This window comes from Haemaphysalis longicornis, unplaced genomic scaffold (assembly GCF_048455015.1).
Source record: "Haemaphysalis longicornis isolate Haplotype H1 unplaced genomic scaffold, Haemaphysalis longicornis Haplotype H1 scaffold_10, whole genome shotgun sequence".
Taxonomy (NCBI): domain Eukaryota; kingdom Metazoa; phylum Arthropoda; class Arachnida; order Ixodida; family Ixodidae; genus Haemaphysalis; species Haemaphysalis longicornis.
In genome coordinates this window covers 34758703-34773956 of record NW_027526204.1, presented here as the reverse complement: position 1 = coordinate 34773956, position 15254 = coordinate 34758703, and the positions used below count along the sequence as shown (strand labels likewise).

The 15254-nt window shown below is 46.5% G+C and overlaps 2 protein-coding genes across 8 annotated transcripts in view; one reads left to right on the top strand and one right to left on the bottom strand.

Annotated features, from left to right (window-relative positions):
* LOC144158373 (uncharacterized) overlaps positions 1–15254 on the bottom strand; it is a 641189-nt gene that overhangs the window by 150060 nt on the left and 475875 nt on the right. The window lies entirely within an intron of this gene.
* Positions 1–15254, top strand: part of LOC144158371 (uncharacterized) — a 46118-nt gene that overhangs the window by 16639 nt on the left and 14225 nt on the right. For 2 of the 3 annotated variants that reach the window (XM_077689223.1, XM_077689222.1), the window contains exons 6-7: positions 4080–4261; positions 11672–11719. In XM_077689223.1, coding sequence (XP_077545349.1) covers positions 4080–4261; positions 11672–11701 — 212 coding nt within the window. In that variant the 3' untranslated portion in view covers positions 11702–11719. The remainder of the gene's footprint in view (positions 1–4079; positions 4262–11671; positions 11720–15254) is intronic. The other variant, XM_077689224.1, reaches the window with a different exon arrangement.

Genomic DNA, 15254 nt, shown 5'->3' with positions numbered 1-15254 from the left:
ACCTGCAGTCGTCTGCAAAAAGACGTATTTGGACCGGTTTTTTTGTAAGATTAACAAGGACGTTACAAAAAAAAGAAAAAGTAATGGCCCTAGCACAGGCCGATTACAGGCCGATCAGCTTACTGTCATTGGTCTACAAGGTACTTCCCAACGTAATCGCTAACAGAATTTCTGCGACCTTAGATTTCACTCAACCTAAAGAACAAGCAGGGTTCCGTAAAGGTTATTTAACAATGAACCATATTCACACAATCAATCGGGTGATAGATAAGTGCGCTGAGTATACTGAGTATATACTGAGTATACTGAGTATGTATAACTTCGTAGATTATGAGAAAGCATTTGACACAGTCGAAACCCTAGCAGTCATTTAGGCATTTTCCAACCAAAATTTGATGACCATTATGAAAGAATACTAGAAGATATCTACGATGGGTCCACAGCCATCATCATCTTCCATAAGGAGAGCAGTAAAATACCTATAAAGAAGGGCGTCAGACAACGTGACACAATGTCTCTAATGTTATTCACAGCATGTTTACAAGAAGTATTAAGAACGTTGGATTGGGAACGGGTGGGAGTAACGGCTACTGGAGAATACCTCAGTATCCTCAGATTAGCTGATGACGTTTCCTTGCTAGGTAACTCGCCGGACGAGTTGCAAAGCATGCTAAGCGCGCAGGACAAACAGAGTAGAACCTTGGGCCTGAACATTATTATGCACAAAAATAAAGAAGTGATCAATGACCTTGGGAAAGCAGAGCTGTTTGAGATAGGTGGCGAAGCAGTGCAAGTGGTAAGCGAATATATGTACTTAGGCCAAGTTGTGACCCCGGATCTTAGCCACGAGGGAGAGATAATTAGAAGGATAAGAACGTGGTGGAATGTCTTTGGGAGGCATTATCAGATAAGGAATTTCAGCTTACCATTGTCCCTGAAGAAGAAATTGTATGACAGCTGCATCTTACCGGTATTCACATACGGGGCATAAATTTGGAGGCTCACTAAGAGGGTTCAACTTCAATTGAGAACGACTCAGCGGGAAATGGAGCGGAAAATGATAGGTGTAACATTAAGGCAAAAGAAGAGAGCGGAGTGGTTCAGGGAACGAACGCGTGTTAAGGACATATTAGTAGAAATTAAGAAAAAGAAATGGACGTGGGCAGGGAATGTAATGCGAAGGCAAGATAACCATTGGTCATTACGGTTAACAGAGTGAATCCCTAGAGAAGGCAAGCGTTGTAGGGGGCGGCAGAAAGTTAGATGGGCAGATGAGATGAAGAAGTTTGCGGGGATAATTTGGTCACAGTTGGCACAGGACCCGGGTAATTGGAGAATAATGAGACAGGCCTTTGCCCTGCAGTGATCGTAGATAGGCTGGTAATGATGATGATACTTTCCTTGCGAAAGCCAGAAGTAACAGGAGAGCGTCAGATGTACTTACAATATTGTTGACGTTAGGTGGCTTCTTTAGCGTTTAGGTAGTTTGTTAGGGCCTAAATGTAATTTCAAGCTACTTCTTTTGTTCAAATATCTGATATCGCGCCATCCATTGTATCTCAAAAAGCTTGCAGCCACAACTGGGCCGCTGGAAATTAGAAAGGTAATTTTTAAATTCGCGTAATTGGAAAATAATGGCTGCTGGTATTTAGTTATGACGACATTATTTATTTTCCTTCTGCTCATAATGTAGGCCTTTCATTGGTTTTCGAAAGGCAAGCGTGAGTTTTATGCCAATTTGCATATTTAGTATAATTACGCAACGTTGACGGCAGCGTCCATTCCTATATTAACGAGCTTCTGCGGACTCCTCATAAACAAGGTGTAGCGAAACAAGTCCAGCGTCTCGCTTCCAAAATGGTAATCGAGCCGCCTAGCGAGGCAGTGAACGCATCCGATCCTCTTCTTCCTCCCTCCCTACTGTCGGCCCCTCCCGGCGAATCTTCATTTCTCAACATACTCCCGCCGCTGCCAAGTTGGTTAGGAGCTATCTGGCAGCTGCACAGGCAGTGGCGATGTCCGGGCCTTACAACGACCAGTTGTCCGACTTCCATAGTGGCGCATGATGTCAAAGCAGCATTGCTCGTAGGCTGGCACGGGAATCCATTAAAGCATTCGGTAGGAAGTTGTAGTCCCGTCCCATCGTTCTCAGTGAACAGCCTCGTAAACCCTGTTAGACAGGACGAGTTCATACCTAGCTTGACTGGCAACAAGAGGTTTCGGGTTATCGATGGTTAAAACCACCGACAGGGGTCAAACTGGAGACTGAACTGGTCAGTATGCGGGAGCGACCGTGCTCCAGGCTGTTCGCCACGAGGCAGCCGCCAGGATCGAAATGGAGCAGCCGGTGCGGGAAGCCACGTTGCCAAACGGCATAGGACGAGGGCAGTGGCACTCTCATTGAGCTGATGTCCGGTACTGCCTCTACTGATGTCCGGTACTGCAAAGGGGGGAGGGATACGATGAGGGGTGTATGGATGTAGGCGGGCCCTATTTAGGAGCGATTCCGTCTGGGCGTTTAGTCGAGAGCCCAGGCTTCTGCGTGTGGTCACTGCTTTAAACATGCACAAAAAAAACTTCCTTTGTCAATTTGTTAAAAGGCCATTACCGCAGGCATGACTGCTGGCGCCGTTTCCAGGCCTAGACACGTTGTCAAGATCCAAACATTGGCGTATTTCAAATAAGCCTTCATATGCACATTCCGATACAGAGCTCTCGTAGCTCAATGGTAGAAAGTAACGTCAACGTCCTTTCTTGAATAGCTGCGCTTCAGCGTGTGTTATTTTCTTGCAGTTTTTATTGCGTGAGCTGGAGCCGAGGCATGTGGGCCAATTTTTCGTAGTCGGTCCGCAGACAGCGCTCAAAAGCCGTGAACTAGAGAGCGCGTGCAGAAAGGGGTAACTTCACCGAACAGAAGCACTAGCACAGGGGGCGCGGCCTCCGCCCCTGCCAAGATTTCTAACAAAACGTCACGTCGAAGGCTCCCCAACTGCATCTCCAATTTGCCCGTCGCAAGCCCTGTCGACGCGTCCCCTCACCGCTTAGTGGAGTGCGCAGCCAGCAGAGGGCGCCAAAAGATGATGGAATGGGAAATGCAGTGACGGAACGCCTAGTGCCTCTAGATAAGGGTACAGAGTGTTACCACTCTTTCCTCCTATTGTTCTCTGCCGCCGCCGGAATCATCGGGCATTCCGCATCACGTGACATTTGTTTACACTGAGATGGTTTATGGGCGCCGGCATTTTGTTATTTGTGCGTTTTTGGTGGGCCCAATCTGATGGGCTTAGGTTGCCCTCCTTGCTCTGCGGCTGCGCACGAGTGATGTCGTTCCGAACACGAATCAAAGATAATGCGTGCAGCAGCATTTCAGATGCCGTTGGCTGCGTCTTCGGGAGTGTTGTTAACAAATGACCCGGCCTAAGGTAGCGGCGAGGCCATGTATGCGGCAATCTCGCAGCACTAATGAAAAACAAAATGATTGCCGTTGCTGGCTTGCGTGCCTCAGTGGCGTCAATCTGATACCTTATCTAGTGACACTAGTAATGCCGATGCTGGTGGACACCAAAAGGGCGACAGGCAGCCAATGCCGCTAACGCAAAGTCCGGTTGTCACGGCGTTCGGTTGGAGTGCGAGAAACGCTTTCTTGGGGGCTTCTAAAGCTGCAGTACAGCGTCTGCATATAGACTAGCCTCGGGAGAGCGGTGGAGGAGTTCGGGACGTTCACCAGTCATAGAAGACACACGAATAATTGTTCAATGAATTTTCGTGCAGGTTTTCAGCGTCCGTTTTAGCTGCCCTGTCAAGTGCACGGCACACTTTGTAAAGAAAAAGGCATGGTGATGCGACAAAAGAGCGAACGAATTCACACTTCGTAGCACTGAATTTCCCAGTCTCAAAACGTAATTCGTATTCAGCACCTGTGGGGTGTGCTGTTCCGCCTTTTACAGAACCATGTGATTCAAGTGGCACAGGTCCCGCTGTGCAGCTTTTCGGCGAAACGGTACAAACAAGACAGTTCCTTAGAGTTTCTGCATAGACACCAACTGAATGACAGTACTTCCGTCACGGGTTTTCTGCAGCCTCGCTCTTCTCCGTGGTAACGGGCTTCTTGACGGCTCCTCTGTGCGCCATCAGCGGGGTGCCCAACCGCCTGACGCTGCTTTCCGGCAACCAGAGCTGCACCGATCCCGTCAGCCTCACCCTTCCCAGCACCCTCAACGAAGGCAAGGTAGCCGCGCACTCTCCTTGGCTCTGTAAACAGGTAACTGGGTTCACCTCATAGTTGTTCCCATACAGGCTGAACGGAGGCGGCAGGTAATATTTAGTGCAGATTTGAATATTAGGGAAGGGAGATTTTCGGGTAAAGATACCGGCGAGGCATCATTGCTTTAATCGCGAATATTTTCGCCGCCAGTTTAAAGGACCCAGCAGCACATCCGACAAAGGCCTTCTGTTTCCTTCGCGTCTGGAAGCACAGCGAAACCTACAGTTATCACCAGCTGGGAGCCGCACTGCGCGATTTGCTCGTCGCAGTGTGTGCGCCTTCCGTTTCTGCCTTGCTTTCGTGGTTTCTTTTCAAATAGTGGATGTCGATTGCGTTCATTGCTGGAACTGAAGGAAAGCCAGCCAATAGCTGCTACACCACTGCAATGACGTTATGTTAGCGGTCGAACAGACTCGGAAAGGGAGAAAAAATCTCTTGAGAGAGTTTTCAAGATATCTGAATGGCACAGAGCAATCATTTGCGGTTGAGGTACTTTGCGACACCCTAGTCTGAGTACGGGAAGTGTTTATTGAGTACGCTCTGCAAGCGTTTAGGATTTCACAGAAGTTGACAAACGTGTTGCCGGCGCAAGTAACATGAGTCAGACCAACCAATTGTGCCCGCTTTATTTTCGGCGCAAGTTCATTTATTTTATTTATTTATTATGTTTCATACTTCCAGTCTTTGTGAGACCAAAGCAGTTGAGCATCAGTTCTTGAGTACAGCAAACGCTAGTTACATTGCTACAGGCAGCATTATTTCGTACAGAAAATGACGACGATAATTACACTCCAACAATGAACACCACTTACATTCGCTCAGGCAGAATATTAGGCACTACCATCTATAAATCAGAAAAAACTACGCTAATTACACAAAAACACAAGAGCGTAGGCATTTATGTACCACAAAACACGCACGGGCCGTAAACAGCGATTTTAACTTCTTCTACACAATAACAAAAACAATAGACTTATGTACACACAAGTATACATGTAAATATGTACATTGGAGGAAATGCACTCACAAATCGACAATTCGACTCACGAAAAAAAACCAGTTCCACTAAACGTGTAATCTGTCCGAAGTGCGGAGTACTGGTCCGCCAGCGTTTCCCTTGTGTTATTCTTGTGATTATATTGTGTTTGTGTTCTTTTTGCAAATCCGCCTGCATAAAACTGCCCGATACAGGTGGCGTCGCTCCCACTCTCCCGCCAAGAAGGGCTGTGGCGCCCTCTCATGACAAGTTGGAATTTTAGTTGCCGTTAGTACCGAAAGTAGTCAGGAGAGGGCGCCGCAGCGTAACATAGAGGACAAAAAATGGGCCGCGACGGTGTTTAATTACCTGTATATGAGGAGCGGGGACACGTGATGGAGGCGGAGGACCGGACAGCTGACCAAGCAATTCGGAAAGTCCCTAGGGGAAAGTGGGGTTTACACAACAGTTAAAAAGCAGGTAAATGCAGCACAGACGACAAAGTGGGCACAGAGAACAGAAGCGAAAAAAACCCTGGAGACTTATAGGGCAGAGAAACGGGAAATTAAGAAAGAGGGTTTCTATGGCAATACAAGAGGCAGTGCATTGCTCTTCGAGTCACGGGCGGGGTTCCTCAGAAACCGGGGGCACACGAGTAGCTATAGGCAGCAGGATGAAACATGTGCATTCTGCGGCAGTGATCGCAAACTATAGACCATATTGTCAGGGGCTGCACAGAGATACGACAACCGCGGTGTGAGGGGGAAACACGCTGGCGGAGGCTTTGGGATTTGGGGCGAGGGGGAACCTCAACTTTAAGGCCATAGAGATGACGAAGAGGCCACTGGAGTGACGGTGGAGGAGCATTAGGGAAGGTATGGGTTACGCAGGCGGAGTAATCATACGGATGAAAATTTAGAACAGCGACGGGAGAAAAAACGGGGGTGTGAGCCATGAGAGTTTAAAACAGGGCAGAGGGAGAGAATTGAGGGAGGCTAGCTGGGAGTACGGCAAGTAAGCGTAATAAAACCAGCAAGTCAGTTGCTGACAACCGAAGCCCCGATTCAAAGGGAGAGCCACTGATCATCATCATGGCCTGCAAAAAGACACGGGATTGAGTTTTCATTCATTCATGCGGTTTTCTTTATCTTATATCGTTTTCTGTCAATTTGCGGCCTAGCAATGCAAGACTGCGGAAAGGGAAATAGGGTTGAGCAACCTTGATTGGAAAAAAGCAGCGCAAAAGGTTTCCCCCAGACAGCTGTGGGCACGGACGGAATACCAATGCAACTGATAAACCTGCTTGGACCTAAAAGTAAGGAATCGTTCATAAGGCAAACACAAGAGGTGATAGAAACGAAACAAATACCAGAGGATGAAATTATTATACCAAGGCAGAGGACACAAAGCCAGTATTTATTCATACAGACCACTCACAGTAACGTCAGTGGTGTATAGATTTGTAATGCATGTGATAAAATCAGAAATTCAAGCATGGATGGAAGAAAATAAAATAGTTTGAGCACTGCAGAATGAATTTAGACGAGACAGGCGATTGGAGAACAATTTATTCGTGATAACGCAATCTATTGAAATTGCGGAAGCACAGAATAGACCAATATGGATAACGTTCTTGGACATTAAAGGGGCAATGACAACGTAAACACGGAACAGCTGTAGAGAAAGCTGTAACCCCAGGAATTAGATGACGAGTTAATACAGTTCCTTATAGAAATCTATAAAGGCAATAGAGTGTACCTTACAAGGGAAGGAAAAAAATGCGCCCAGCCGGTCAACAAGCATCAGTGACTGAAACAGGGATGCCCTTTGAGACCAATGCTCTTCATGCTTTACATTGCAGGGTTAGAAAAGAAACTGGAAGAAAGTCAAGTAGGGTTTAGCCTAACCCATATGCTGCAAGGCGTAGTGGTACAACGGCGCATTACGGCAATGGTATACGCAGGCATCGTTCTTTTAGCTGAAAACTACACCGATATGCATCGGGTAATAAATATTAGCAGACAGGAAGCCACCGACCTCGGGTGACAGTTTAGTGCAGAAAAATCAGGAATAATTGTTTTCAATGACGCTATCACTGACCCAGTATCTATCCAGCAAGGCGAATTACCTATAATGAATAAATATAAATATTTGGGAGTGTGGCTAACCGAAGGCGATAACCACTTAAGAACTCACGAGGAGTAACTTAAGCTTAAAGGAAAGCGAAACGCAGCTATATTGAAGCGTAGAGCTCTGTGCGGGTATAACAAATATAAAGTAGTGGAAAGAAGTAATGGTTCCGGGTCTCACATTTGCGAATGCTGTACTCTGCCTAAAATAAGACGTTCTATCAGGCCTTGAAGAGAACCAGAGAACGAAAGGACGTGTGGCCTTAGGCGCGCATTGGAAAAGAACCAGTGAAGCAGTGCACGGAGATATGAGCTGGGCGTCGTTTTATGTTAGAGAAGCACAGAGTAACATATGTTTGGAGATGAGATTGAGAGCAATGGATCAACGAAGGTGGTCATCTATGATTTTAGTTACCTATGCTTGAAAAGCGTGGACACGCAGTGGTTAAGGAAGACTAGAAGGCTAACGACGAAATACGGAAAGAACAGTGGAGCATCAACAACAGCAAAGGTAACCAAAAAAAGGGCAAGGCGAATTTAAACGAATAAATGAAGAGATAAACTGGAAGCTAAAACTTCGTTAGAGATTTACAGGGCTGAGAAATTGAATATCGGAAAGGAAAATTTCTACGCTAATTCCCAGGGCAGGGCTTTGCTTTTTGAGGCTAGAGCAGGTTGCTGGCGAAGAACTTTGTGGGATGTATTCACAAAATGATGGGGTATGCGTTGTTCGCTGAAAAGAAACAGAAACTATGCGGCCCATTGTGTTAGAATGTGAGGGCATCCATCCAAATCTACACGAGGGAAATATTCAGCTTCCAGAAGCCCTAGGATTTAGGGGTATCACCGAGGAAGTTAACTTCAAAGCTGTCGAGGGGACGAAAAGAAGATTAGAATGCTGGTGGACGAAAACAGACAGGGGAATATTGCCTAGGACAGTTGCCACCTGTAACAGAAAAAAAGTATTTTGTACCTAATAAGCTTTCTGTGCCGGCCCTAAGCAGCGCTAGTAATTAACCAAGAGTATAAAACATAGGTATATCAGTCCTTTTTGGTAAGATGACATGTCATCACCCCGCTACAAAGGGGAAACCAATAGCAACATCATCATCATTTTAAAAAACGATGGTGATGACAAACGAAGGCACATCAATCGCCGCAAAAGTAAAAATATTGGCCGTGTATCTGCTCCTTTCTTCGAACATGTCGACAAAAGACGATAGTCTTTTGCATTTGCCAAGTAGGCATTTGCCAAGTAAATGCCTCCCTTCGCTTTCCCGTTTTCCTCTCATGTTGGCCCTCTTGCGTCGCGCTTCACCCTTAGTAAACACGCTTAAGGTTTGCTCAAGTCAATTTAAATTTACTGCGTTACACTGCTCAAGGCTGGGTGAATCGCGCGTGAATCGAAGCGTGCGTAAATCGAGGCGCCCTACTTCAACGTTTAAGAACCACGTTAGCTCACGTGCGTTCCAAGCAGATTGTGTAACCTATCTACTGGAACCTTTCGTAACTGTTGCCGCTTGATTTCTTAAAATGCCGCCACAAGGTATAGTGGTGCGGGCGACCGCAGGCGGCCATGTGATTTTTTTGCAGCAGATGCAGTATTTCATTTCGTAAAAATCAAGTATCTATAAAAGTTTTATAAAGGAACACTGCAAATATCATTCATGTATTGATTTTGTGCCTTATATTTGCGTAATGACTTGTTCTTGTTCAACAATGTTGAGAAGTATGAACATATAAACCAGACTTCGACATCTAGAATCCGCTTTGAGTATATAAGACTATTCCATATAATTTATTTCACTATGGCCGGGTGACTGAAACGAGCGACAGACAGACATACAGACCAAAATATCTGGGTTTAGTTAGCCCAAGAAAGACTGTCGTCTGTATAAATACTTCCCGTGGTCGGATTTGAACCTGGGTTCCTCGCGTCATGAATCCGACGTTTATTACATTCGGACAGGGTCGTAGCAGCTTGGATTTTGAACTGTTCTTTTCCTCAGGTAGTACGGGCGAAAGTGTTGCGTTTTAACCATATTGCTCTCATGAAAACGGTTTTGATTGTTAAAGCACAATGACGGAGGAAGCATTTATGCCAAAACGCTCAACTGAGCACAGCATCACCAAAAATTCCTGCCGTTGCCAGTCCAATTCCTTGCCTAGGAACACACCGCACATGACACGTGTCCGTACGATGTTTTGGCGAAAGATGTACTTGTGCCTCAAGCCGTGGCATCTGGCGGGTGGTCACCCTGAGGCCCGTACGGCGATATGCCTTAGATGGCATGTCATGAATGGTTCTGAAGCGGTGACATTACAGGCAAGCTCAAACAAATACCGTCCGTCGACGATCATCGCGATGGCTTCGCCGTTCGTGCCGGGCTCTCTGTTTTATGTAGTATCGCCAGATGTAAGTAACGGTATGCCTACCCAGCCCCTCAACGCCATCGCAAGGCCCATTGAGGCTTCCTGGAAAGACAGAACAAGCCCTTGAAAACGCCGCTGCCATGAAAACCTGAACAATGTTCTCTGTCTCCGCATAATGAATAATTCGCTACAAAATCCTGAAAGTACTTCAACTTCAACCTGACAGTGATATCAGGAGCCGTCGAGGTCAAGTTGCAATTTTTTTTAAAGTCACATCTGTAAACGCACACAGCCAGCCACTCGATCTCTTATCAACCAACTATTCCCATAACTCGCGTTAAACTTTTTAGTCAACCGACAGCTGTTGTTCCTATGCATTTGTGATTTGGCGTTAGCGTTTTATTTCAGTCTCAGCGTGCACAGGGAGACGCGTGACAGCAACATCCACAGCCCAGGGAAGCGGGAATACGCTTCCGTACGTCGCCGTCTCTCTTCCTCCCCCCCTCTCTCTCTTCCTCTTGTAGGAGGAAAAAAGACGAGAGAAGTTGACTCCTCACCGCGGGGGGCTTTTCCTCCGCGCGGCGCAGTCAGTGCGTCAATGAGTGTACGTTGAGCGTGACAAAACCGTTTTTTTGCGTTTTTGGACTTAATCCGCTTATAAATTACAGCAGCGACGAGAGACAAATTGCGTACGAAAAGCAGACGATGTCACGCCTTAATAGCAACCTTTCAAAACGCGCGTGCACGCTGAGGTTACGAGTACGTCGCCTCGGCGGTTCGATACACTGCATGAGCTACTGCCGTTCTTAAATTGTACCCGAGTATAGATACGCCATGAGGGGGAAGTGCTGCCCGGTCTGTGTTGGCTCCTCATCAAGAGAATGCTGAGCTAGCAAGAAAGAGGTAGCCGCGTCTTTGTCGCAGTTAGAGAGGTGACGGTTCAGCACTAGCAAGTCTGCTAGCTTCATGGATTTTAACCACGGATGAATGCGTTGATTCGTAATGTCACTTCCGTAGCCATCGCTATCCACCTTGCAACGACCCGAACCGATGTTCCCGCTTTTTCCATGCACTGACCAATCCTCCACACGTGCGCTTCACCAGCCGGCAGAGGCGGCCGAACGATTGACAAATCATCACCGAAAGCACTGGGGTATCGCGCAGATGTCGAATTCGCAGCAGGAAATAACACAAACTTTCTTGTTTGTTTCGGCTAAATGGCGAAAGCACGTATTTCGTTCCTTAGATAACAGACAAAAGCGCAGGCACACATCGTTCATTAACAGAGGGTTGTGAACCCACAATGCCTACCATGCTTCGCCAGCAACACTAAGAGCGGAGCTGACCTCTTCCGTTCACTGATTGATTTATGCCTCTCCAAATGTATATAACGCGCCAAAGATTTAACCAGTTCTGCTCCATAAACAAGCCCAATCGGGCCTTCTTTTTAACACACGGTTCTGGATGAACATCTACGTTACGTCGAGCTGTATACGCACGCGATGTGTTGGTTCTATCGCGCCGTCTGCTTGATTTGTGACTGATGATTACTTATCGGAGACACCTCGAAGTTAGCAAAGACATGCTGACGTCCCGTAGAGAAACCTTTGCAAGGTTCTCGCTGCAAGGTTAAGCATAAATTAAAAGATCTTCTGCATTTTAAGGTGAGTGGCAGCCCGAAGTAATGATGGTACATTTTTCCTGCTTACATTACAAGCCGTAATTTATATACTCGGTGAACGACGAAGCAATCTGCTGTGTCGTCATAAAAAGAGTCCTAGAAGCCTTTCAAGCTAAAAAGTGAAAAAAGTAATGGCCCTGTTCGCGTGAGTTGTGTCGCTTAAAAACAGATGTGATTAAAAACCCCATTTTTATTTCTCAGTGGTTTCTTCTCGTCTTTCCCTCATCAAACCTTTCGTTGTGTTTCAGTGCCTGAACCAGACGCTCCTCCTCTGTTAAAACGGACAGCCTGCGACGGTATGTGAAACAACTGTGCTTATATGTAACGCTACCAGTTACACAAGTAGTATCAACTGGGTAATGGGGTATGATAAAATTGTCCCACTTTCCGATCAAGAATATGCTTTCTGTTTGAAACCTCCTACAAGAATCTCTAAAACTGCCTCTAAGAGACAGCAAATCAATACTTCTTTACAGGGACAGCAGTTCAATACCGAACAAGCGATACCTGTTCGTGCTGAGGCAATGGATTTTAAACTTTTCCTCTCAGTGTTTAGAAGCTATTCACCTGCGGCGTTTCCGCTTTGGTATAGTATGGCAGTGGCGCGATGCATAAAGAGGGTGTATGGTGTGAGGAAGTAACTGCAATTACTTGCGTCGGATCCATGTGGTCGACGAGTCGGTATGCAACCTTCGCCGAAAATTTCGCAGCACCGGGGCTGACACGGAGGAAAGAAACCTAAATTTTATACAATAGCCCAAGATCACTCCAGCAAGGATGCCACCTTGGGTTTGGTGTGTACTGATGTTTTCGAGGTGTTTTGCCTTCGTTAAATATCATCGTAGCCATAAATCCAGGAAGGTTAGTATTTCTGCAGGTAAAATTACCACTTCAGAATCTGTTTGTTTTCCCTGGCGAACGGTACAGGTTTGGCACGCGTGAAACGGTAGCGTGGACGAGTTTGGCGCGCATAAAACTGTGGAATGAACGAGTTTGGAACGCATACAATTGCAGCATGAACGAGATTTCAAACTACGCTCACCTTAGGCGTTCATTGATTACGTCTAGATGAGCCTATGCTTCTTCTATAGACAACGGATTGAAACGGTTTTACAACTGTGCAAAATCAATATCTATTTTTCAGCACTGTGCAAGAGGCCCTTGCACCGCGCTTCTTGCACAGAATTGCGAAACTATCAAACGACCACCATCACCAAATAAATAAAGAGTCGGCGACTGCTTAAACTCAATGAGCTTCGGGTGCGAGGACTCGTGTCAAACAAAAATACGCATAGAGAAATCAAGTAAATGACATGCAAACAATTCACTTCACTCCAAGCCTAGCACAATATTGCGATAGACTGCGCCTACCATGGCGACATTTAGATTGTTCAATGGCTGAGTGATTATGAGGTGTAACTCGCCGACGTTGCACAGGTGATGAGGCGTGCCGTAGTGGAGAGCGCAGGAATAATTTTGACCACCTGGGATCTTTAACGTGCACCGAAGTGTAGAACAGACTGGCGTTTTAGCTTTTCGCACATTTATACTATGTACATACACCAACAAACAAGTAGGGTATTTTAATTAATTCAACTTCTATACTTAAATTGTGTTGTTATGAGTAATGATACGGGGAAGCCTTTGTAGTAAACTTGAACGTTGGTATCAACTAAAAAACCTTCTAAGATTTACATGCAACAGAACTTCAAGACATTACGAACTCAAAGCATAACATATAACGGTCATTGGAATAAAAGCGAGAAACCAAACCTATAATTCAATGTTACTTTTTTCACTGAATCACTCGAACACTTGTGTCATCACTGTACAAACTGGTTCTAATGCGTTTTCTCTGAAGGCAGCTGGCAAGTTGGCGTATGGTTTTATCCAAAAGTATCAAAGTAAAGCGTACCTCTAAAGCTGGGTGAGCGGCTGAAAGCTCTTGAAAGAAGTCTTGTGTACGAGGCAGGGGTTTTTGGGGAATAGAGACAGTGTGAAGGAGTGCTTAGAATATTAACCCTCGTCGAATATAACTTGAGAGAGTCGGGTGACCAGAAGTGGTCAGGCCCGCCGGGTATAAATTCATAAAGAGCGATTTTTATATTCCGCTTTATAGAGAAACCGAGTATCCTAAAGCGCGGCACGTCACGTAAAGGTAGGGTGAATAATTCGTCGACTAGTTCTTATCTACCCTGGGGGAGGTCGTACAGTCTCACACAGTTACAGAAAGGGTTGATTTGTTTAACAGGAAAACAGGTCTATAACACGTTTTTTTGTAGTTTTTTCGGGATAGTTAACGATATTTCTACCTATAAGAATTTTATCCGAGCATTGCGGAAGAAAAACTGAAATTAAGACGGCAAGTTAGTGGACTTACGACCGATAACCGCCACATTTTCGGGTGTTTAGCGTGGTCTAATTAGAGACATGAAAGCAACGCAGCGATGGTGTTCCAAGGATAGGAAAACAACGCAAGTAAGCAACTTTGAACACTCCACACATCTACCGTCCTTCTGCATCGTTAACATACTGGCTGCCATCTATCAAGGGGGGTCCGGCCAGTGTCTGCGTAATACGCGAGAGATGTCGTTAAATGACAGCATGTGAGGGGTGCCTTGCATGATGCGAGCGATAGTCGAATAAAGTTATTGTATTGTCCGTCCGTACTGATGCTACCCCACAATGTTAGACCAGTGGTTGGTGGCGGGGGCTAGGTGTTTAGGCGAGTTACTGCCTGAAACCGAGGAGCCTTGCGCCGTGGATTGAAGGGAACATTGCGGAGCGCGTTAAGCTGCCCCCGCACAAGGGAGGGCCCCGCTCGTGGCAGCGACACCGCATCGTCGTAATGTTTTGGTGGACTGTTGCATCCGCGGTTATGGCGTCACTGCTGCGAAGTTTGGCAGTTGCTGCCTGCTTACTGGCATTTACGCACGGTTACTTTTCGCTGATAGAACGTAAGGGACACGCGCAACAAAACGGGAGATGGAGGGCAGGGTCGCGTGAGAACCGTCCAAGCCTGCAGAGCTTTGCTTTGGGTTCAAAAGTTGCGCCTGGGGCGAGGTCACGTGTATTCTTACGAGGTAGAGTTATTTTAAGGGCCAGCGTTGCCGTGGTATCGCTTGTCGAGATCTGCTGTGGTCCCAAAACTGTACGTGAGCTGCTCCAAATAAGGGCACGCGCTGTGGGTGTTGAGACCGCTGATGCTTGAAGTTCTTCTCGGAGGCCATTATTTGCGTATGCTTCTGGCCGCTTCTTGTAATCCTGTGATCATGTTGTCGACGCTGCATACCAAAAACCTTCTTCAATGTAGTGACGCGGTCCTCCTGTGCAGCGATACGTGCGGAAAACGCCTATTCGGGTTGGTGGGTGCTTTTGCGAGCGCAAAGCTCAGAAGGGCTGGTTTTGTGACACAGTCCTTAAAAGGGCTCTCCTGTAAAACCAGGGGCCGACTTGGTCAGTTTCTGAGAAATCGTTTATCCACTACGCTGGCTGACCCGTTCACCTGTCTTAATGCTCTGGCTGACCCTGTCGAAACCTCAGCGCATTTATGCTGCAGCAACAAAGAGTCCGGTGCGAGGCGGGATACTCTGCAGCAGCGACGAGCACCGTTGATCGGTAAAAGGGGAGCGAGGGCTTGTCCCAGCCGTGGGGAGTCAGTGCGGTCAGACCCAATGTGATACTGAACTGCAATATTATATTAGGTATTTTATTTATTTAAACACCCTCAAAGCCCGCAGGAGTTACAGAGAGTATTAAATAGCAATTTATACACATGAAGTAAGCTCCATTTTGAGCGATCCTGGCTGAAGAATGCTGGCCATAAAGGGG